General features: G+C 42.7%; 1 protein-coding gene across 1 annotated transcript in view; it reads left to right on the top strand.

Moving 5' to 3' along the window:
- Positions 1-23,287, top strand: part of PARD6G (par-6 family cell polarity regulator gamma) — a 68,065-nt gene that overhangs the window by 9,905 nt on the left and 34,873 nt on the right. The window contains exon 2 of the mRNA XM_040588621.1: positions 3,664-3,886. Coding sequence (XP_040444555.1) covers positions 3,664-3,886 — 223 coding nt within the window. The remainder of the gene's footprint in view (positions 1-3,663; positions 3,887-23,287) is intronic.

The following is a 23,287-nucleotide window of genomic DNA, read 5'->3' as shown; positions in this document are numbered from 1 at the left end:
AATAAACTAGAGGGATGGCACCTCATAAACATAGGGCTTCATTTTTGACCCTGTAAACTTTTTGAAATTTAACATTTAAAGGAAAATGAAAGTTGGTCTCTCTGCAAATGACTCTTCCATTTCATTTCACAAAATAACAGCCCTTCAAGTAAACAAACCTCACAATCTTGCTCCCTACTCTCCTCTGACCCCTTGTCCTCCCTAGCCAGGAAAAAAAAACCCAAAAACCAGTTGATTGCTCTTGGTCAGCCTGTGTAAGTTTTGGTCAGCTAGCTGTGACTTTTTTCTTCTTTAACATAACTTGTATCAAAACACTGTGCTCTTTCTTTTTTATTAATTTTTTTTTTTGCATCTGTTTTTGCTCAGGGTTCCTGCTTGATGTATAGACTTTTGTTGGGTGCATTTTTGTCATCTAGCTGCAGGCAGCAGGTGTAGTGGCTGGCTGATAACTTGGAGGATCCTGGGGCAGAGCCTGTTCGTTTTGAAACAAAACATACAGTTCTTTCTAGGGTTTTTTTTCCGGTCATAATTAGCTCTGTTAGACTAAATTCTAAGTTCCCTTGGACCCTCCTGTCCTCTCACTTCTGCAATAATACATGTGGTATTTGGATTAGATAAATAGGTCAGAATCATTTACTTCATTATAGAAAGCTAATCGGCTTATTAAAACTGTTAGTTTATCAAACAGTGTAATGCAGTATTGTTCTGGCAGAGATTGTGCTGGCAGACAGCAGTTCTTGTGTGTCTTTCTGTGGAGGGATATGCTAAAGGTGAGCTTTGTTTGTAGCTTAGAAAAGCAGATAGTCATCTTGGCTACCTGTGCAAAGCCCTCAGAATTTGTAGTTTCTGGAGGATACGTTGAGGATGTTATCTTGAAATCCTGGCAGAATACAATGCAGAGCACCCGGTCTCTAAGCTGTGTGGTACTGAAAAACCTGTTATTACTGCAACACTCTATTGGCCTCGTTAGGGATGATGAATGAGCTTGAAGCATTTTTTCCCCCCTCTTCTGAAAAGACATGCTGACAATGGTTGCTGCCTGTGTGTATGCACAGTGTAAATTAATCAGCTAAATTACTGCTACAGTAATACTAACCTTTAAACAAAAAAACATCATCCTCATTATCTGCTTAAATCTCTTTGAAGAGACTCTTCCTTTCTCCCTCTCCTCCTCTGCAGAACCACCATCTAGCTCCCTTGGCTTAAAGGGCTGTGCCATGCAAAAAGCACAAGTGAAATTGCATGTGTTTGTTTCCTGTTGCCCTGTTCCTAGGTGAAGGAAGTGGTCTCTGGGGCTGAATGTGTGACCAAGTTAGTTTGATGATGCGGTGTTTGCATCACACCTCAGTGCCCCAAGTCTGCAGTTGCATCCCTGTGGGTGGACTGTTGCTTGCACATCACACTCCACTGACACGACCACGTCTGGTGTGCCCAGAGGGGTTAGGCTGGGAGAACTGGCCCTTGCACCAGCTGTACTCCTCTCATGTGGCAGCTTAAACTGAACTTTGGGTCATACCAGTGTGTAAATAACCATCCTTCCTTCTTTTCTCTCTCCTTTCCCACGTCGCTTTCCTGCTGAGCATGATGCCCCGGCTCGGTAGCTGGCCTGTGCCTCGGCCGGTGTCTCAGGCAGAGGAGGAGCGATGGCCTCCCCAGCAGACCATGCAGGGCAGGTGTCCCGGCAGCTGTGTAGGATGGGTGTCATACTGGCTGGGGTGAGACTGCACAGCATCCGCTGCCTTGCAAGTAGTATGCATGCTAATGGTCCTGAACAAGTTGTCCAGTAAACACGTGATTACTGGGACTGGTGTCTGATACCCTGGCAGCTTTTTCAGCTAAAGGAATGCAGTGTTCCCCTTCAGGTGTGTGGGGCAGGAGATGCAGCAGTAAACAAAGCCTTCAAAGATCTTGCTCCTGTCCCTTTAGTTTACCCTGTTGATGTTAAACTTGGCACGCGGAGATGGTTGCTTCTGTTTGAATCTAGGAAAAAGAAAACTTTCAGATACTTTTCAAATAAATTCAAGCTTTTTTTCAGTCTGAAACGTGTCAACAGAAGTAAGCTGCCACTTGGCTTTTTCTGGAGAGGAGCAGGGCATGGAGGACAAAGGACTGTTTTCCCTCCACTGGAACCAGCTGTGGTTTGTTCAGCTTTAGTGCGTTTGGATGGGCACTCTGAATTGAAATCCAAACTGGAACTAGCAGTTAATACTACAAACAAGCGGCATAATTTGACTAAACAAGCTTTCAGATGATCACAACTAAGCTTTGATGCTGAAGAGTGGGATTTTCACAACTGCGGAAGTAATTTGAGAACATAGTTGCACCCAAAGTCGGTAGGGTTGTGTTTTCTTTTTTTTTCTTGAAGATTATTATGGTGATGATTCATACTTTTGTTAGTCTCAGCAAAAGAACGGCTTGCATGTATAGTTGATTTAACATCTGAGAACCTTTAAGCAAGTCATTTTCCATTTTGAGAAGAGAATTTTCTGTAGATAATTTCTCTTTTTTTTTTTTTCTTTGTTTTTTGTTTGCCTGTTAGTTTGTCTTTGGTTTCTTGCCTTGGTATTGATTGACATGGCAAATGAGAACTTCCGTGAGATCCTAGTCATGGCCTTCCTTGTTCTTGGATTTATGGATGTGGTTCCATGCTTTCAGGAGTGAGTTAACATGGGTTTAGAGGTTCAGCTGATGAATGATGAACAGATTTACTAGTACTACTCACTCTGAGTTATGAAAGTAAATGTACCAGAAAGATGACTTACGCTACTTAGTTCAACTAGATGCCTGTTTTCATCCTCCTCGTTTCCTTGATTAGAGAATCATATTTTTTCCTTCTATTTTTAATAGCATATTTTGTTTCTAATATCAGGAGTAAGATCCATTGCAATCTTTTCCTCAGTTACTTTCTGACTGACTTAAAATAAGTTTTATAACATTTTCAATTGTGCAAAATCACCACCCCGCACTGTCACCCCCCTCTTTTTTTTTTTTTTTAACAGCCACTTAATGGTCTGTAGAGCTTCAAAAATAAAAAGTGACAGAAAAATCAAACCCATGAAAACTAACTTAGAATAAGAACTTTCCTCCTCCTGTATAGATTACCAGGAAATTCAGGGGACATGTAGAGTGAGTGTATTTCCTAATAACAAGCTGTGTGCGCTCGCATACCACACTTCTTTAAAGGTCTTGTGGTTGGGATCCCAGTGGTATTGATGGGAAATGTGCAAAGAATTTTTATAAGGTTGTTTGAATAGCTGAGTAACTTCTTTTGAAAGCAGTAGAGTGAACACTTCTGCTTTGGAGAAGAATGTTTCTGTGGATGCCTGAGGTGATGATAATGAATGATGGAGCTTCAAAGTTAAATCCTACAAATGCAATTATCCTCTTGAGGATTTAATGAAATCTTAATATTGAAAAAATGCACTTCCTTTTAAAGTGGCACACTTGAGCATTTCTATTGTCAGGTAGGGTGGTGTCTTGGTAGCCATGGTTATATTCTAATGTGAGGACCTAAAAGGCCATTTGTAGACTTGAAAGCACAGATAGGTATCTGTATTCGTCATAGAAAGAGAGGGGTGATGTACATCATGTTCAGATGCCAAGCTAGAGCATTGGGCTGTGGTGATGTTTGACAGCAGATGCTCTCTTTGTTTTCTGTTGCAGTTTGGGGCAGAGTTCAGAAGGTTCTCTCTGGATCGCTACAAGCCAGGAAAGTTTGAAGACTTCTACAAACTAATTCTTCACATTCATCATATAGCCAACCTGGAAGTGATGATTGGATATGCTGATGTGCATGGAGACCTTCTCCCAATTAATAACGATGACAACTTCTTCAAGGCTGTTTCAAGTGCTCATCCACTGCTCAGGGTTTTTATACAAAGACAAGGTAAGATGCAATTTCATTTTGGTGCCTCAGTGTGTGCTGGGGGAAGGTGAAGCCTGGATCTGCGGCCCCCATTTAAGGTTTGAGATGATGTAAGAGGAACCTAGGAGCCTTTTCTGTCCTCAGGCACTTCAGTACAGCTTGCAGGAATGGCATGACTTCAGGGCAGGCAAAGGGACTCTGTTGCTGCCTGTAAGGTGTTTGAAGGATAACTTACTAAGAATCACCATGAGCCCCTCTTTTTCTGAGGGGAGTGTACCTCGTGATAGTGGTACTGTGTCGTCACTTGAGCATGCCAACTGCACTACTCCACTTGTTTGAGGGAAGGGATCTACTTCACATTTAGAAATCTTATCTATCCATCTTGACAGTCAGTGTCATACCCAAATGACTCATGCCTGTATAGTGTGTGAATGCACACAGATAGGCAATTATAAAAAGAAAAAAAAAAGTTGTCACAAATGAGGACTTGTTTTACTATGCTGACTTGGCAGACAGACAAATGATGATTCTCCCCTCTGTCCTTACACTAACGAGTGTTAAATTTTCCTATTTTGAATCATCAAGCAAACCCTGGGCAGAATTGCCCAAAGGTCAAGGTGACATCAGGTTGGCTGTGTGTTGTTCTTGTCAGGCCTTTGTTGCAGATACTGGAACCTTCTCCTTAAAGACCATGTTTGGCGGTTGCTTCAGATGAGGATTGGATTTTCTGTCAGGATGTCTTCCGACAGAGCTACTTAAACCCCAGGGGAACCTAACACTTTGTTAACACCACCTCCACAGTTTTTTCAGTCATGTAGTGATTTATAGCACAGGGCTTTTGGACTTAGTCTTGTCAGTAGCAGAGTAAGAAATGAGACTTGATCTGAGACTTTGAGCAGTCATGTAGCTTTTTTGGCTTGAACTTCTGCTATGTGGGTGTTTTTACTGATAAGGATTTAGCAGGAGGCTCCAGCCTCCTCATTGGTGTGAGCTGGTGCAGTGTGTGGTTTGATTTGGTGGTGTCAGATACATCCAGGGCTGCACGGCCCTGCCCATTGAGAGTGTGTTGTTTGCCACCTTCTTTTAGATGGGAACAAGTGCTCCAGGAGGCAATGGAGAAGATGGTCTAGAGCAGTTTGTTTTGTTTGTGTGTCTGTCAGATGAGTGGAAATCTCTGAGAGAAAGGACTTGGGTTGCTAGCTCTCCCTTGTACAGAAAATGCGAAGGTGGATGACAACTCCTATTAAGTCTGCTTCCGGCAGTGCCTGTTAGGGCTTGTGAATGTTCGTGGTGGGTCAGGTCATGGGAAATCACTTGCATGACTTTGTCGTGCCTGCATCAGTTTGAGTTTATTCATGTCTCTGGATCAATCCTGTTCAGAATGCATGCTCTTCTTGGGCAGACTGCTGAAGTCACCAAGTATCCCCAACTCTGTGTTGGGAGGAGGGTTGCCACCGAAACACTGATCACAGAAGTAGGCAGATGAGAGAAAACTGTTGACTGCATGTGGAAAAAATGCTCGCTCCTCTTCTGTAGGAGAAGCATACTAGTTGTGGAAATTTGTAACTTGTAACCTTAATGGAAGAGTGCAGTGTTTCCTTTTTAAACAGATTTTCTTTTACCTGTTGCTCAGTGAAAAGAATCATGCTGACAATTAGGGAACTTATACAAGAGGGAAGACAGGCCCATGCCTCCTCATGAGTGGCAAAGCCTGAAAGCTTTCTCAACACACATTCTCCCTCTATAAAGCTGAAGGGAACAGTAAATTCTGGCCTATCCCTTTAATTAATGGCACCTTTAATAAGGGACTCCTCAGGTTAACATTTGAAATTCATACTTGTGGATGCTCCCAAACAATCATGTCCATTTCCTTTTCTAAGAAGAAGCCATTAGAAATTGTTCCCTTGAACAGTGATGGGAGATAGTGAAACCTTGCTTGTCTCTTCGTTCTTTGCTCCCCTGTTGTTAGACTGGGGTGATGGACCAATGCTGGTCCTTCTGTTGGAGACTTGCATTAGAGAATGAGATGACTAGCACCAAGAAGTCATTATGCCATCCAGTGGAATGTGATGTGCCTGCCAGTGCTTCAGCTCACACCTTAAACTCTGACTTCAGATGCTGGAAATTAAGGTGATGGGGATGCTAGCGCAAGGCCAGTCCTCTTCTGTGACTTTGAAGGAGACTGCAGAACGTGGGCTCCCTAGGCTGTTGGATTGGGGATTGCTGCCCTTCAGTGGGAGGAGTCCTGGGAGATGGCTGCCAAAGGCTGTTCTCTCAGTTGTGGAGTAGGGAGGGTTTGAAAGAACTGGGCAGAAGTATGCAGGCATGGAAGGACTGAATAGTTGAAGGTGGGTTTTTTTTTCTAGCAGAGCAAACTGTTTATCAACTGCATGGTTAGACATCTTAGCTATTTTCCTTGGTTTTGGCTGAGCTATCCTTTCTCTTGTCAAGTGAATTATACAAGCATGTTAAAACAGCTTAACTATTTGTTCCTGGAGTGGCAAAATAGGTAAATTACTCTTTGCACAATAATCAAGCAACAGTTTGCTAGTTTGATTTTTGTTTGCCTGGTTGCTCTTCGTCTGAGCTTAGCCTTACACTTTTTCAATTCAAAAGTGCTTCACGTGGTTGTCCCCAGGGGCAAGCAGTATATGCACTGCTTGGATTCCTACATGCCAGGTTAGTGTCCAGGTATGGGATGGCTCTTCTACTCCACTTCCTCCTTTCTGCTCAAATCTCTTTAGTCTCAAATTTTTCAGGATCATGGTAGCTCTTCCCTCCCCAGGTGGGGGATGTCAGTGCTTTATTAGCCAGCCTTTTTCACTGTGGACCTGAATTGCCATTCCCAGTGTGCTTGCAACAATAACTGTTCATGGTTCTTTGAGTCTTGAAGGCTCGGGGATGTTGGCAGGTCATGTTTGAGTAAACTCAGCTATTACAAGCTTTTATAGCTCATAGTGATACATTTACTGAAAGTAGGTGGTGCTCTTTTTTTTTTTTTTTTTTTTCTCCAATGCCAAATTACAGTGCAGACAAAAATCCTAATTAGAGAACTGGGCTATAAAAAGAAAAGGCAGTCTTCCTTCAGCTTGCTTTCCCAGGCTGCAAGTATGGTTTGTGTCCTGTATTGTAAACTGATGTGGCTCTTTTGACTGCATTAGCACAGTAGTGATTTATGTCAGCTGATGCTTTGAGCCCATGAATTTATTCATTTGGCTGTAACTGAAATTGGACATACCCAGAACTCTATGCAAGGTGCCTGCTGCTGGGGAACGGGCGGATGTCCCAAAGACCTTAGAACAATGCAAGGAATTATGGATGTGTTTGACTTGATCCATAATAACTGAACTCTTGTACTCAAGCCAAGACCCGGATGAAGGAAGAGCTTATCTGATGATGCAGTTGGCCATCATTTTTTCAAGACTACCTTTGTTCTGTCTGACTTAAACTACAGCTCTTGAGAAAATCTCTTGAATACTGCAAAAATATTTAAGTGTAAGCTGTGAATTCAAGCAGAAACAAAGAATAGAGAAACTGAAAGGAATTACTATTACATACTGTGAATGCATTACATTTTTCCTTCTATGATTAAATGGAATGATATTATTAACAAATGTTGCTTTAATGCCTGTCTCCCAGAGGCAGAGTGTGTGTTCAAACCAGACTGTATTGGAGGCTCTTAAATGGAAGGGAATAAATAGCAGAATTATAACTACTTTTTAATTGTAAACCTGCCTGAAATGACTCTTTGAACTTTGCAAGTGGAGGTCTACCAGGTAAAAGAGATTTCAAGATTTCTCCTCTTTTGCTTGGGTTACTACTATGGTGTATTTAACCTAGGAAGTTCAGAAACTCAGGGAAGTGTTGCAAAATTAACATGCTGGTCACCCTCTAAGTACTCTGTGCAGCACTTTTTTCCAAGGAAGAGAGGTAGATCCAGGACCAAGATGCTGAACTAAAGCAACCATAGTGAGTAGAGTAATATTTGGCTCTTATTCTAACTGAGCACACTGCTGTAAATCCGGACTGATAATTCTGATTCTGGGGGAAGTGATGGAGGCTGCTGATGACCAGACCTTCACTTCCTTCTACTCTTCAGGCTTTATAGTTTGCACGGGCAGTAACAGAAAATCTGTGGTAGCTCTGGGAGCAAAGGAAATGAGAGAGGTGGTGAGCAGTCTGTCAAGCCTAATCCCTGATCCCACACTGAGGTCAAATGAACTTTTCTTCTGAGAAGCTTTTTTGTTTTATCTGTAGCATGGCTAGAGGTGTCTCCTGTGTGGTGGTTTGAGGTTCTGGACCTCTGCCGCCTTTGCCTGAATTTCCGTGAGTGACCTTATTCCTGTAAATCCGTAGTGTTGATGAAAACATATCCCTCAGCAGAACAATTCTCAAGAAAAGCTTGAAGGAGTTGGGGTTTGGAGAAATAACAAACTTATATATTCAGGCAGTCTTCTTGACAAGACTGTATATGGAGTGTCAGTAGGGACTGTGATTGTGCCCATGGCAGTTGTGTGAGTACAGCTGCCATTCCTGTGAATCTGCAGGTGTATTACTACTGCTGTTAGGTAACCTCCATAAAAATTACAGTAAATTAATGAATGTCAACTCTAAAGCAGATTTTAGATCAAATTTGCAATCTTTCGATGAATAAAATTAATTTTAAAGCTTTCTAAAGGTTTAAGTGGTTTCATGGTAAGTGTCCTACAAGTAGAAGACAGGTGAAGTGCTGGATGTGTATTTCAGTGTATCTTTGTCAAAGCTCACCCTTCTTTCAGAAACATAAAAGGCAAAAAACCTGAAGAGCATTCTAACAGCAAATAACACTCTACAGCTTACTGCAGCAGGGCCTTACATAATTTAATAAATGCCACAGATGAACTGCAGGTGTTAATTGGGACAGCCAGAGGTTGGAGAAGGCTGATGTCTTCTGATACTTGTATTGTCTTGCATTTGCAGTCTGGAAAACTGACAGTGTTTAAAAGCCATTAAGTACCATCTTCAGAAACTTGCTCCAAGTGTAATTTCTTTTGTAGTTGTATTTTAATAGTCCGTTACTGTAACAGTAAACCAGTACTGAACACCAGTCCATGCTTTTATCCCTGAGCGGTTAGAGCTGCTGTCTACCATTAGTTCTCACTTAAAGCTTGATCCAAAAGCAACAGGGAAAAATGTGCATTTACCTGGTTGAGTTTTGGATTTGGCTTGTTTTAATTTACATTAAATCAAAGACTGGAGGATGCTGGGTTTATTTAACTGCATGCAGTGACTAATGTATTTGAACTGCTGTGCCATGCAACATATTTCTGTATGTTCAGAGGCAGTTCATAACTCTGCAATTTGTTATTTACCTGGCAAAATTCTGTTCTGCTCGAAGTACCAACATCTGTGCTTTGCTTTCTTGTATTATAAAATCAGAGCAATCACACTCAGTTTTAAAATAAAAATGTGCTAATGGGAAACATGCCCAGGTCTGACTGAAAAACTGATGGTGGGTTGTTTTATTGTCTTTCATACTCTAAGCAGATAATCCCCAGGAATGGTGGTTGGCTCTCTAACCACATGTGTTAAACACAAAAACTGGCTTTGAGGCAGCAACTAAAATAAAACCTATTTCCAGCTACCTAAACCCTTTAACTCTCTGCTTAGCCTTCTAGAGTGGGTACAGTTGGAAAAGTTCTGAGTTGAGGTCTTTCACATCTTTTTGGTTCTTCAGTAACCTTCCTGTTTATTTTACAGCACAGGCATTGACTTCATCTTCTCAAAATGTATTTCTGAACAAGAAATATGTAATTTTACTGCTCTTGTAGAAGGCATCTGATATATTAATGAAGCGGGTTGCAGCACATGTTGAGGGAAAATACTGAACTGCTTCTGGTTTTGCTCTTGGTTGAGCTGCGCAGATTTTCACAGTGGTCTCATGAGTCTGAAGGAATAAAACAGTTAAGGGTGCAAGTCACCTTCTGACCTGAGGTCTTCAGTTTATCTGCTCCTGTATAAGGGGAGAGGAGCAGGGAGAAGAAGCTCTTTTGACACTTGGTGTAGCTTGTTGGTGTGCTGGAGGGTGCAGCTCTGCTGTTGGTCAGACTGTCCTAGGGCTGCTACCCTGTCTCCTCTGCCCTGGTGCTGGTGTGACCCAGCGGCTGAACTCTCCAAGCCAGCTCTTTGAACAGAAAACTAGTTGAGTCAGGAGCTAACATGGGATAGGCAGGGTCACAGCAGTTTTAACATGATTTAACACTGCCCTGAAGCCCCTATTTCCTGGAACTTGTCTGCTTGTAGCCTTTGGAAATGTGCAATGCCACTGTATTTGAAGAGGAGGCAAAGCATCTTGTCTTAGCTTTGACAAGATTTGAGGATGGTGGTAGGTATCATGCTAGTATAATAGGAATTGCTGCTTGGCTTAGATTAAATCCTTTCATGATTTTCCTCAGAAACATCTCTGGTTTTGAGCTGGAGGGGTCTTTGAATACTTGTCAAGCCGAGTAATCTTTGTCCCACTCAAGTCCTTTGATATCTGAAGATAAGTAAAATGCAGCTGTTTGTTCCAGTGAAGTCTGGCAACAAATTACTGTAACTTCTCTACTCTCTTTCATGTGTAAATGATGAGACTGGGTAGTCATTATCTTTCAACTACTTTATTAACCATCTTTAAAAGCATAGTATTTTTAATCTGGCTTGTCAAACATAAACACAAAACAGCCTTGGATTTTGTTGCTGGCATGGTTAGTGATACCTGGTGGCTGAGCAGAGAAAGCCAGCATGAGGCTGCTTCTCTGCTCCTCCTTGAAAACTCCATTTTTGAAGGTCTGAAGGTACTTGATCGTCATCACTGGTTACTTTAATTGCAACCAGAACAGCTGGTAAGCAAGAATTTTCAGTGAAAGGAGGAAGAAACTTGTGGAAATAGCATAGCCTGCAGATGAGCTTTGTGGTGGCAGTCAATAACTGAGAGTGGGAGCTGTTGCAGAAATATGCACTGCATAAATAGTAGTAGTTGCAGTGTACAGTATGCATGGAATGGAAGCCTGGCAAAAATGCTGCTGCTGGTCTGTCACTGGCAGCAAATGCTGCTTGCAATTTTGTGTTAAAGCTGCATGGGATTTGGTTTCTGTTTCAAAGTTTAGTAACTTAATAAATATACATAACAAAATATATTAATAATAAAAATAGACTTTAACAGTTGATGCTGCTTAAAAATTGTATCAAGCTGGTTCCAGCAGCACATGTTCTGCTGAATTTAGACTACAACTTGTTTACAGTGGGAACTCATGCAGCCTTTAATAGGAACCTCTACTCAGCTTCATGCTTCTTTAGCTGGTAACCTATATAAGAATAAGCAAATAAACACTTTTTCTGTCCCTCCACACTACTATTTGTTGTCTTACAATTGCAGATTGCTGCTCTGACAGTATTTAAAGGAAAATAAAATAACCCCCCAATTATGTCTACTTAAAGTTAGTCTCAAATAAAACTATTTCCTGTTTTCTTCCTTGGTCTGACCCTTTTTATTTAAGATAGTGAAGCTGCTCTAACAGGTGGCTTGACCATGTAAAACCAGTGGTGAGGAAGACTTGTCAAATGATCCACCTGTGTTAAGGTTCCTATGAGGGGAATTTTCCACTATTTATCTTTCCTTAGTAGTCAAAACAAGAGATTGTTTCCTGCTCATGGCTCAGGTTTTTTTCCTGTTGTGCCTGGTTGTCATTTCCCTTCTGTAAGTGATGGAAACAAGTGTAATGTGCAGATAATAATGAAATGCACTTGACAGTCTCTTCCTTGACACTGGATTTTACCTGAAGAGACTTCACAAGCTCAAAGTAGTTTTCCTGTAGTGAGGGAGAGTAGATAGCACAATAAAAGGCAAACATTAACTCAAGGCTCAGGCCTTCAGGAATAGGCTTTCTGCTAAATTTCTAAAGTACTCTAAATTTCTTAAGTACACTGCAGGGCTTATGACAACTTAATTGGTAGACTCCTGCACTGAAAGCAAGCATGCAGTGAAGGATGTTTCTGCTAGGTGTTTGTAGGCATTAAAAAGTTAACTTGAAATATAACTCAACAGATAAAAACTCAAACTGTTTGGTTTGGATTTTTTTTTTTTTACATGACTGAAAGCTCCTCTTTTGTCTTCAGACCGCCTGTGTTGTCGGGATTACATGCTCCAAATTTAAATGTTAGTGTCAGCATTAACTCTGTGTAAGAACTCTGGATGTTTTTCAGTTCCAAGTGAGAAAACGGTTTGGGGGAGGTTGAAAGAACTTGAACCTGCCCCTGATGATGATCTACTCGAATCTTATTTTTTCCTCTGTGCTATGTTTAGAGTAGCAAAGAATCCTGTGGGAATATTAAGGAAACTATTAACCTAGAAAACTTCAATGTTGTTCTTGCTTTTCAGTCTCCTGCCATATGCTGACATTAAGTGATGTAGAAGTTGTCGATAAGCAACCCCTAAAAACTTTCATATCTCCCCTGGCTAATTTTCTTGTGGTTTTTCTATTCCACTTCTTTCTTCAGTTTATAGCTTTTTCTTCCTTTCAGCTTTCTACTCCTTGCAGTAGCTTTTTAATTGCTGTGCAAGGCTGTTGCTCACCAGGCAGGAGAGTGTGTTGGGTGAAAGCGTGCAGCTGCCGGTGGCTGTTTTGCTCCAAGTGCTTGAAGACTTGGCAAACATTGGCATTGGTGGGACAGTGACAGAGCCGGTATGGAAACAGCAATTAGTGAGGAAAAACTGCCTGTTTGCTGTAGGTCTTAGGCCAGCTGTTTTTTTTCTCTGATGATCCTTTTCCATTAGAAATAATGGAGGAGTTGAGGAAAAAAAAAAACCACACACACAAAAACACCCCAACTTTGAAGGAGAACATTTATTTAATTTGATTTCTGTACTACCTGGTGTCTGTGGAAGTTGGAGAGCTGGAATCCAGTGGACAGTGAGGGCATGGTGAGGCAACCCAGCTGCTGGCAGCAGCAAGCTCCAAAATGGTGTTTCTGCCTCCTCAGCTGCTGTAGATGAACATGACTGTTTCCTCTAAAGCTGAGGTACCAGCTGAGGATTTGAAAAGACCTAAAGCTGTTTTCCTCATCCCTGAATGCCACCGAGGTATGATAAGAAGAGATATGTCAATTATGACCTCGGGTTGGACACTGATGGCAACCGGTTTGTTCACTTTATTGGCCTGCGTTATTGCTCTTTCATTTTCATTCTGCCAACCAGTTTGGTAGTTTTAGTAGTATATATCCAGCAGGTGCTGTGATTTTGTTTACAAAATAATGTAATATTTACATTCTTGCTTTTGTGCGCTTACTAAGGTCTAGTTTTAAATGCAGCTGGCATGAATAAAGGGGAGGAAAAAACACATTGTGTTAACCAGAAAACTATAAAGTTTCAGAGGAATTTCCCCTAAACTTCAAGAATCTAAATGAATAGATGAATGCTTTATAATAGAGCCCATAAGTAAGTCCAGGGGTATTATTTTTGTGGCCAGCAACAAGAAGAAATGGAGTTTCCTAAGCTTGCATTCCTTGAGGCTGCATAGTTCTTACATGCCTTATACTTTGTAGAGGGGGAAAAAATAAAAGTTTAGCACATTTGGAGTAAAGTATACAAGAAGATATTTTTAAAATTTTGAGAACAATTCTCAGCAGAGACAGAATATCAATAGCAGAAGGAATGCCAATATATATTGTGCCTGCATTACTCAGTCACTTAACAGTGCACTGGACGCTTGTGCAACATACTTGTTGCTTTTAAAACTTCTGCCCAAGTATTGGAGGAAGGAGAGGGTTGCAGACAAGGGAGCCAACTTAGCATTTATGCATCAAGCCTTGGTACAGGATCTCTCCACAAGCCTGAATTGTCTTCAAAGCTACAAATGACCTCTTCACGGTGGGTTTTAGCTATATCTCTCACAAAATGTGAGATCCTTGTTTCCAGTGTTAAACTGAACTTAGGTCCTGCAGTTCTGTGGTTGAAAAGTTGCTTCTTCATCCGTTAGGTTCCTTCATGAGGGAGTTAACTTTCCATGTGGGTAATCACACGGTATCTCCATTTACCAGCCTGTAGCACCTGAAAGGTGGTATCCCAGGGATTTCCCCTGCACAGACAATAATTGAGTCTGAACAGTGCTGCTTGTTATTTGCTAGTGAGCTTAACATTTGCAAGGGTGCCTGAAAATACTAATTCTGGCTGTGATTTTTCACTAGATCTGGCTAACATCACTTCTTGTGTAAACAGACCAAGCCCAGAGGCACATCACATTGTTTTTTGTTTTAGTTGATTTAGTTGATTTCAGTAATTGTGTGGCTGGTGCCTTTCTGACCTCTTCAAGGTATCTGTGCTTACACTGGGCCATAACTATGAAAAACAGGAAACTTTTTTTGTTTAACTTCAGTCTTCTGTTCAGGTCTCTTGCCTTTTACTTGTGGATGCAAAGGTGTTGGTGAGAGTATTGGGGAATTTCCCCTTCCCTGATTTTTTTGGCTGACTTCAAAGGCCATGTGACAGCTTTACCTGGCAGTTCTTGTCACAGTGTAGTTTGGTGTGTTTACACTTCTTGCATTGGAAGAGAGGAATTGAATAGCTGTCTGCAGGCTACCCTGAAGGTCCTGGCTCTAGAATAGCACTGGCCTGTGCTGTATTCCACTTTAAGTGGGATTTAATTTCTCCTTCCTTGATCTATTTGGCTGTCATACCATAGCACGCCTCCCACTGCCACACGCACAGTTTCTCAGTCACCTTACAGGGGACATACAGTGTAATGAAACGGTACGGTAGCTGTGGGCTGTAATACAGGTTGTGTATTGGAGATCATTCATTGCTGCACACCAGTCTCTGTGTACAAGCACAGCAGGGCACGCTGGGGTAGGGGTAGGTATATAAGCTCATCTCAGGCATACCATGTCATCCAGAGGGGATGGAGAGGTGAGGGGGAGTGCTGGGAGGAGCTGCAGACTGGATATCCATTGTGATTTAACATGTGCTGCTGTGGGCAAAGAGGCTTGGCAGTACCTCAAAAACCCATCTCCCCTCTCTGAAACATTCCCAGAAGTAGCTGGCCACAGTGGCCAGCTCATGGGTTACAGATCACAGGAAACAGCTTGCCGCAATGTCCTCTGCTCAGATGACCCTCACGCAAGGGTACGTGTCATCTGCATCAGTGCTCGGAAGTGCAGAGTGGTGGTGAGAAAGAGGAAGGGTGGTGTTGCAGGTGTGCACAAAGCCCTGTCTAACAGTGGGCTTCACTGGTGTTGGAGCCCATGAAGGTCATGTGGAGAGCATCCCTTCAACTAACTGGTCCTATCTCTGGATGCCTGGTGTAAGGCTAGACAGCAATATTTCCCAGAGTGGTTTTTTTCTTTTTTTTTTCAGCTCTGTACCTCTGTTGGTCCCGGTTCAGCTGGTAGGCGGTGGTTATGTCCCACACCCTTCCTCTCACCAGTTGTATCCTTAGTTCCCAGAGCCATATTGCATCATGAGGAAGTACTGGAGCTGCAGAGTGTGGTGCAGATGCCTTTCTACCCTCGTGGGTGTCATACAGTGTGTGGGTAGCATGCTCTTGAGTCTTGTTGGTCTGGTTTATGGGTGTGTTGTCCTTATCTTGGATAATCAGTGTCACTAACTTCATCTGTCTTCAGAAATGTTATTGCCTCTGTCTTAGACCAATTCCATGTGGATGTCCCAGGAGAACTGGAAGAGAAGTGTGAAGAAGATAATTCTGTATGTGCACCAGCAGCAGCTGTGAGAGGAAATTGTTCCCCTGATAGTGGAAACCTGTTTAGCTAGGTTGCTTGCTAGCACTTGCTGTATGGTAGCCTTCCATGGTGGTCCTTTTGCAACTGGTGTGAACTTTGCAGTTCCAGCAAACCAGGTTTCTCTGTCTTAAAAACCTCCTGGCACTACAAGTTATGTCAGTGTTGGCAACATGTATTGATGGGTACTGCTTGAACATAGAAATAACAAGAACTTATATCCTTGTTGAGGAGGGATCACTGTGGAGGGAAAGCTGCTAGAGGTATTTCTGCAGTTCTGCTGAGGTCTGATGAAGGTTTGTAAATGCAGCTTGCCACAGTCCCATGTCTGTAAGGTGCACAGAGTCTCTGGCATGGCGTTACATCCCCCTTGCATGATGGGGCTGTTACTGGCTCATGCAGACTGGCGTGGTTTACACGCTCTGTACCATGCAGTTCTGGGGTCTGTAACTCGGATTTGATTCCAGTCTTGCTGAGGCATGGTTCCCGGCTCCTAGTGTTTTTACTGTTTCAAGGAAGACATAAGATTTGCTTATGTTACTAGGTTTCATACAGCCTTAAACAAATCAGAAATGCTTATTATTCAATGCAGTGAATTAATCCCTGTCCTCTTGAATGTGGTGCTTGGCTACAGTGCATGCGGATGGGCTCTGTGAGCTCACCAAATACGTGAATACCCCAAGTGGTGAGCTTTGGTGCGGAGTGCTAGGGCAGAGTTCAGGGTCAAAGGGCAAGTCTTGTCCCTGTGCAGATGCAGTCTGGGTCTCTTGGGGCTCACATTACATGTAACTTGCAACTCCGTGCTTGGCTGCTTTGTTAGCTTGCAGGAGGGGATCTGATGGTTCTGAGATTGAAGTCTTCGTATCACTGAGGTTTCTTCCAGAGTCTACCTACCCACAAACAGAAAGTTTTAGTCCAATTCAAAAACCAGAGGAAGAGGGAACACACAGGAGACTTAAACATGTGTGGGAAACATGTGGAAAGAACTGAAAGAACACCAAAATTTCATTGGTTTTAAAACGGCGCCCAGTAAGGACTTAAGTTCCAAATTCATATATTCTGTCTGCAAAACCTCACTTTCTAGATCTTTTGCCTCAAGATTCTTCTTTTATGTAGTTAAAATATGAATAATTTTAAAACAAATAATCAGTTTAACTATTCTTTATAGCACTTAGTGTTTGCAGCCAGCTGGCTTGAAAAATGCATGTGCAGAAACAGTAGCTGTTCTGAACAGCAATTTGAGAGGCCTAAGGAGCAGATACCTCGCTACCTGGCTAGAATGGTTTATGGAGACACCCTACCAGGTGTCAAGGTGGCAAGGAAGCTGGATGTTGAATTTGGGTAGTAAAGTACAGAATATGGTTCAAGCTTTTTATCTGTCAGCAGCACTGAGAATATTGGCACTTGGAAGAAACAGTGGTTGTATTTATCTATACTTGATGTGCTTATTTGAATCTCAACATCAATTCTTGGCAGCTTGCATGTCAGTAAAATAAGACAAGTTCTGCTGTAAGGTGTGGAAGAACAGGGCCACTGAAATACAGCTCCTGAATTTGCTTGCATTGTAGTGCTTTTATGGGGAGCTTTCCTTTTCACTGTTCAGAATGGTGTGTCTTTTGGAAACAGAGGGTAAGAGGCTCATGATTACCAAGCCACTAGTTGACACAAGTGGTGCATCTGCCAGGGTGGTGGCAGTCACTGCCACTAGCCACTCCTGAACAATGTAATAATTTCCATGATAAAGCATGTGAGCTTTTGCAACTTGCAGAATTCTGCTTTCCCAAGAGCAGAAGGTGGGTAAGCTTGCTTTTTTTTTTTCTTTTAAGTTGTGGGTTGGGTTTTTTTTTGTGATGGGCAAGTTATATGCCTAATTCTTTATCATCCCACTAAGCTATGAATGAACAGCTTTTGCACTGTCCTGATAAGCTTTTCTTGATGGAGAAAAAAAAGAAATCGTGAAGTGTTTTTAAGATACTGAGATCCCATGGTACTTAGTTATTTTTAATGATAAAATGAGGAAAAAACAAACTCAAGAGTTTGGGTGCGTTGTCTACTGCACCTTCAACTGGGAATCTACATCAACTGGGAAACAGCTGCCAGCTAATGGCTTTAAAATAGTTATGATGAGTAATCTGCTCAGGACAGGTATGTATGAGTGATTTACTTTGATTAAAACAACCTGTCAAATGCACGGTTCTACCATTTTTGTTAAAGTTGGTTCCTGTCTGTCGTGTTCTTTCTCAGTCTCTCGGTGTACCAGCATGATAACAGCTGCTGTGCTCTGCTGCTTATTATTTGTACCCTGATTCCTAGGACTCCCACGTGGGCAATGACCAGTAAGAATCTGAATAGGCAGTAGCCCAGGACCTCTGGAGGATGATGAGATTCAAAGCCGAGGTGCCAAGTTCAATTCGGACCCAATAAAGACTTCAAGGAGCAGAATTGTTCCTCTGATTTGGTTTAGAAGATTCTGAGTCCTCATACATGAAGGCGGTTGTGTCTAACAGCTCGGAGGACCTGACATGACCAGTGCAACACAAACCCCCTTGTATCTGTGGAAGTTCACTTGCCCAATAATGGTTGTGTAAATTGGGAGCTGGTAAACAGCTGCTTCTCTTTGGACATAGTGTGTTTGTCTGTTTTCAAAGCAAAAGAAGGTGCTTAGAGGGAAGTCTGCAACCACAGCCATCTTCCTCCTGGTCATCTCTGTGTACATTCCTCTGGAAATGCTAAATATGGTACCTTGTGCCTGAAGTTTAAGCACAGCTTTATAGGAAGGATGGGAGTTTTGTTTCAACTGTTTTGAAACTGTATGGCTGACAACCATTTTTTGTTGAGATATATTTACAAGAAGTCTAGAGCATAATGTTCTGTGTCAAAAACTGGAGGGAAATATCACATCATAGCCGTTCAGTAACTTTTTCAGCCAGGCCCTTTTTCAGGTGAAGAATTTTCATTTTAAATTATCTTCAGTCATTTGAAAAAGAACAACCAAAAAAACAACAACAAACAAAAAAACGCCCAAACCAACAGCTTTTTTTGTACATGCACTAGCTTCTGCAAGTGTTGGGAAGTGTTATATGTCCAGCTTTATTTCCTCAGCAGAAGCTGGGTAAACAATTCCTGCGCTGGCATGACGCATTCAAAACAGTCAGAGAAGAGCTGCTTCAGAGCGTGTCACTCCTGTAGGTAAGGAGAGGAGCTATGTTCTGGTGTGTTGTCTCATGTACCTGTATTATCTTTGAGAGGCAGGTGAGATACTGGCTCCTTAAATAACAAGTCTGGTCTTAAGCATTTCATCACAAAGTCATTTGACTCGTCAGCTCCTGGGAATAGCAGCCCAGGCCCATTTTGCTTGTGGGGAAAGGGCTCCCTGGGAGAGGCTCTGTGAAGGCTTAGCGTGATGCTTTGTTTGCAGCTGCGTTAGTCTGGTTTTTTCTCTTGTGGTTGGGATGCAGTGTGTTGGTAAATTGGTCGAGCTTGGGGCATGAGGTCCTCTCCTAGGCTGCTTGGTGCAGCTCCATGGTCCTTTTGCAGAAAAAGGAGAAAGAGACCTTATTTTGGAGTGTTGCCACCATGTCTGCTGAATCGTGACCATGAAAACTGCTGAAGGGGGTCTGTGCTAAATAACAAGTGTTGTATGCCAATGGGTATTTTTGGTGGTTTCAATTACAATCGTCCTTTCTCTGAGAACCGCACTGGTGTTTGTGTAAATGGATGCCAAATCGCAACAGCAAAGCCACTGAGTATTTAAGCCAAATCCGAGGAAGAGAGGACACGTTTGCAGCAATGTGCCTGTTCTCAGCTGTTCCAGCCCATGACCCTCAGCCTCTTCCTTGTGTAAACATGAATAGAAGCAGTCAGGGACTTTTTTTTTTTTTTTTTTTTAAATTTAGGAGCAATATTGGGAGGCTTAACTGGGAAGAGGCAGCACAGAGGATGGAGCAGTGGTTAGGCTTTTCAGGCTTTGTCTCAGTGGGAAAGTATGAATGCATTTAATACTGTATTTGCACTCTTGGCTGGCTGGGACCCAGCCCTGACCACAGCGCCTGCTGATGCTGCAGGGATTGCTTTGGCTTTTAGCACATGGATGGAGGAAAAGCACTTTTGGGAGCTTATTTTAGTAGGTTGAGAAGAGCAACCTACTTCACCTCCTTTCACTTTTTCTTTCTTTCTTTTTTTTTTTCTTACTCTTTCAGCAAGACTCACTGTTTGGACATCTTGTGAATGAATGGCGGAAAGTCTTTGACTTCTGTTTTGAGGGGAAGCCAGGAGTGACTAACATTCCTTAATCTGATTTTATTGCACATTCTTGTCTTGGATATGTTTTCTCTTTTTTCCCCAACCAGAAGAGGAAAACAATCCCTGATGCAAGTGGCTTCTAAGCTCTCTCTTCCTGTAGCTCCACATGTAGCTCTCTGTATCCATTTGGGAACTGACTTTTGTGTATTGTTTTGTTTTCATGCAAAAGATCTTTCTGCAAACTGTGACTTGAATAAAAGCAGGAGGGAGTTCAGATGCTGAGAGTCCCTGGTGTCAGCTGAGGCAGGCAGCAGATAATCCCTGCTCTGTTCTGTACATTCATTAGCATTCTAGAAATACCTGACCTGTCTGTTTCCTGATTAGGAGATCTCTAGTCAAATGCTCATTTTCTCACAGGAAACAAAGTATTCAGAATTTCTCTGGAAAAATTTAGGAATGCCTTTCCGTGTACATAACTGTGGCTTTTTTCATTTGCACGTGTTGCAGGCCCCTGTTTTTTAGGGACCTCTCTGCATCCTGGTAAAGCTTTTGGTGCAGAAAACACTAGGTCGCTGCCTGCAGCCCTATTAATTCCAATTTCTTCTTCCTCATTTAATCGGCAGATGTGGGAGATGGGCTTGACAGGGGTTGAGAGAAGAGTTGAAATCGTTTGAAGGGGAGGGTAGTCTAAAGAAACATGATCAAAGCTGGCTATTATCACCGAAATGAGTGTTGCTATTGATGCTTGTTTATGCCTAATTAAGTCTTATGCGTGTGTACAGTTTCATTTTATAGGTAGCTGGCTTTTGAAAAAAATAATGACTTCTTGATGTGCTCTCCTGAAGTGAAACACTGCTTCCTTCCTCCTCTCCTCACCCCCAAGTAATTTTTAAAGTCCACAGCTACCAGGAGTGCTAAATTCTACCAAAGACAAAATGTATCCTGTTTGTTTAATAAATAATCAGCTGGCTTTGATTTTTGTCTTAATTTAGTTCAAGTGCTTGGGGGCAGAAAGTGCTTGGGAATGTAGTCTTGGGGGTGGAGACTTTCAAGGAAAAACTCACGGACTAGAAAATTAAAGTAGCAGAGGATATATCACCCATCCAGGCTGGGGAGAGAGCACTGTGGTGCGTGCTGTTGCTTATAGCCGCAAAGAATGAAACAGTGATTCCTAAGATAGTGTATTATAGTTAACATACTTTTAGTTAGGTAAACTTCAACTGCTTTATTTAGCTCTGGCAGCACTGGGTGTTTTTATTTGCAAAGCTCTTGCTTCTAGAGCCTGTGGTTGACTTCTGAGGTGCCTTCTGGAAGTCATCTAACTTTCATAGTTACCAAGGAAAAAATTTACAACCTGAAAACACAAGCAGAATGAGTATCTAAGGGACTAGTTGCATGCAGTGGTATGGGCAGTTGCATTTTGGCTGCTTCTGTGCTCTCTTGGCTGGACATGAACTGGTTTTACTCCAGAAGCCACATAGTTGGGTTAGCATGATGCCAAGCTTGGATTCCTGTGCCTGGTGTCCGGAGCAGGCTGGGAGAGCAGCTGTCTGCTGTGGACGAGAGAGCAGTGCCATTGGCCTTGGCACTCTACAGGTAAACTAACAGAACTACGTGTATTTATTTTTTTTTCCTTGTGCTATGCCCTCTTTTTGTGTGAGGAAGCGGAGGAAGGGAATTACAATGTGTGGCTAGCACCTGATATTTACTGTACTGTAAACAGATAACTTGCTCTCCCACACTTCAATTTTTCTGGCATATGTGGTGTGAACAGTTCTTCAGCAGTATTAATACAGGTATCTGTACACCAAAAAGGGTTGTTAGGTGACAGCAAGCAAAGGCAAGCCCTCCTGGGTCCAATTATTCTTAAAAACTTCATATGGGCTCTATAAGCTTTACAGGAAGGAAGAAAATTGGTGGTTTCCAGAGGCTAACCTCAGTCCTTTGATGATGACTCACAGCCATGGGGGACTAAAATGAAAAGTGGCCTCACTGAAAATTGAGTGGCTCTGTGAGGAGTGGGACTGAAGGGGGCAGCTGTTTGAGGGCAGAGAAGCCAACCCTCCTGAAAGCACAGGGGTCTGGCTTTGTTGCTCACACAGTTATCCTAGTTTAATTTCAATCCCCCTTTGCATGCACCAAGTTTACCCTGGTCGTCACGTCCTGAACCAGCAGGGCAGAGCCATGCAGGCAATTGCTGTCAGCCTTGAAAGCATCACTGACTGAGGTGAGGGAGGGAGGAAATGCAGTGCCAGTGTGTTGAGGTAAAACTTTCTGAAGAGGAGGAAGACTTCCTTGCTGAAGTTTTTCCGCTTATACCCAGCTTTCTGCAGTACAGCAGTTCTTTGATATGAAAGACATTGCCAAGCACTATTGCGCTGAGGCTCAGAAGGCTTTGGATTATAGTATGCATGCTAATAAGAGTGTATTGGTTTTTACCCTTGAAATGAACAAAACCACTCACACTCATATCTTCAATCTGTAGAAAAGGACACTCTTCCCCTTGTACTTTCCTCTCCCCTTTTCCGGAGCACTCTTGTGCTGTGAGGAGTTGCTGCAGATCCACTGTGTAGTTTGTGCAGCCTGTTCCCCCTGCTGCCAGAAGCGTAACCCGTGCTTGTCTTGGTACTACCAGAGGTGGACCTTTGGAAAACTGGGGAGGACATGCATGTGGGAGAGGAAGAAGTATATGGTCCTGTATTAAGCTGAGACAGCAAATGAAAGCGTTGGGAGTGTTTTGACTGTTGCTTGAAGCTCTTAGAGGCATGGGGGAGGGGGTGGGAGGGATTTACATTCTCTGCCAAAGCTTCACACAAGTTCCAATCTCTTTTTGAAAGAGAATTTCTTATATAGGGCCAAACTGTGCTTTCAGACTCTACAGCCTGGCAGAGCATCCAGCTTTTCTTGTCCCATGGCCCTGCACAGCAGTGTCCCAGAAGTCTGCTGCAAGCTGATGGTAATGCCCATTTTTGGAAGGAGTTTCCTCAGCTGGGGAGCTCTTTAGTTAGCAGTGGCTGCTGCTGCCTCTCCTGCTCCACCGGTAAGCAGTCTGCTGGAACTTCTGTGCCAGTGTCCTTGCCCTGGCTACTGCTTCCCAGCTGCTGACTCCCTCCCTGCTCCAGCAGCAGCAGCCCAGAACCTAGCCAATGTGATGGACATCGCTGTGCAGCACCTTCCTCCTCCTTCAGCACTCCCAGGTTTGAGCTTCTTTGTCAGAAATGCTGCAAGTGGGGGAGGCCACTTCAAAAGCTATAAAAGCAGCTCTTCAATTCAAGTTTCATCCAGCATTGTCAATGGTGAGCTAGAGAATGCCATGGAAAAACATGCTGCGAAGACAAATGTGGTGGGATGCATTAATAAAATTAACACATTGGCACCTGAGAAGCAATTTGGCACAGAGGGAGTCTCTGATAACATGCTGTGTCCTTTTTT

The sequence above is a fragment of the Falco naumanni genome, chromosome 3 (assembly GCF_017639655.2).
Source record: "Falco naumanni isolate bFalNau1 chromosome 3, bFalNau1.pat, whole genome shotgun sequence".
NCBI lineage: Eukaryota > Metazoa > Chordata > Aves > Falconiformes > Falconidae > Falco > Falco naumanni.
This window is presented reverse-complemented; position numbering and strand designations above follow the sequence as displayed.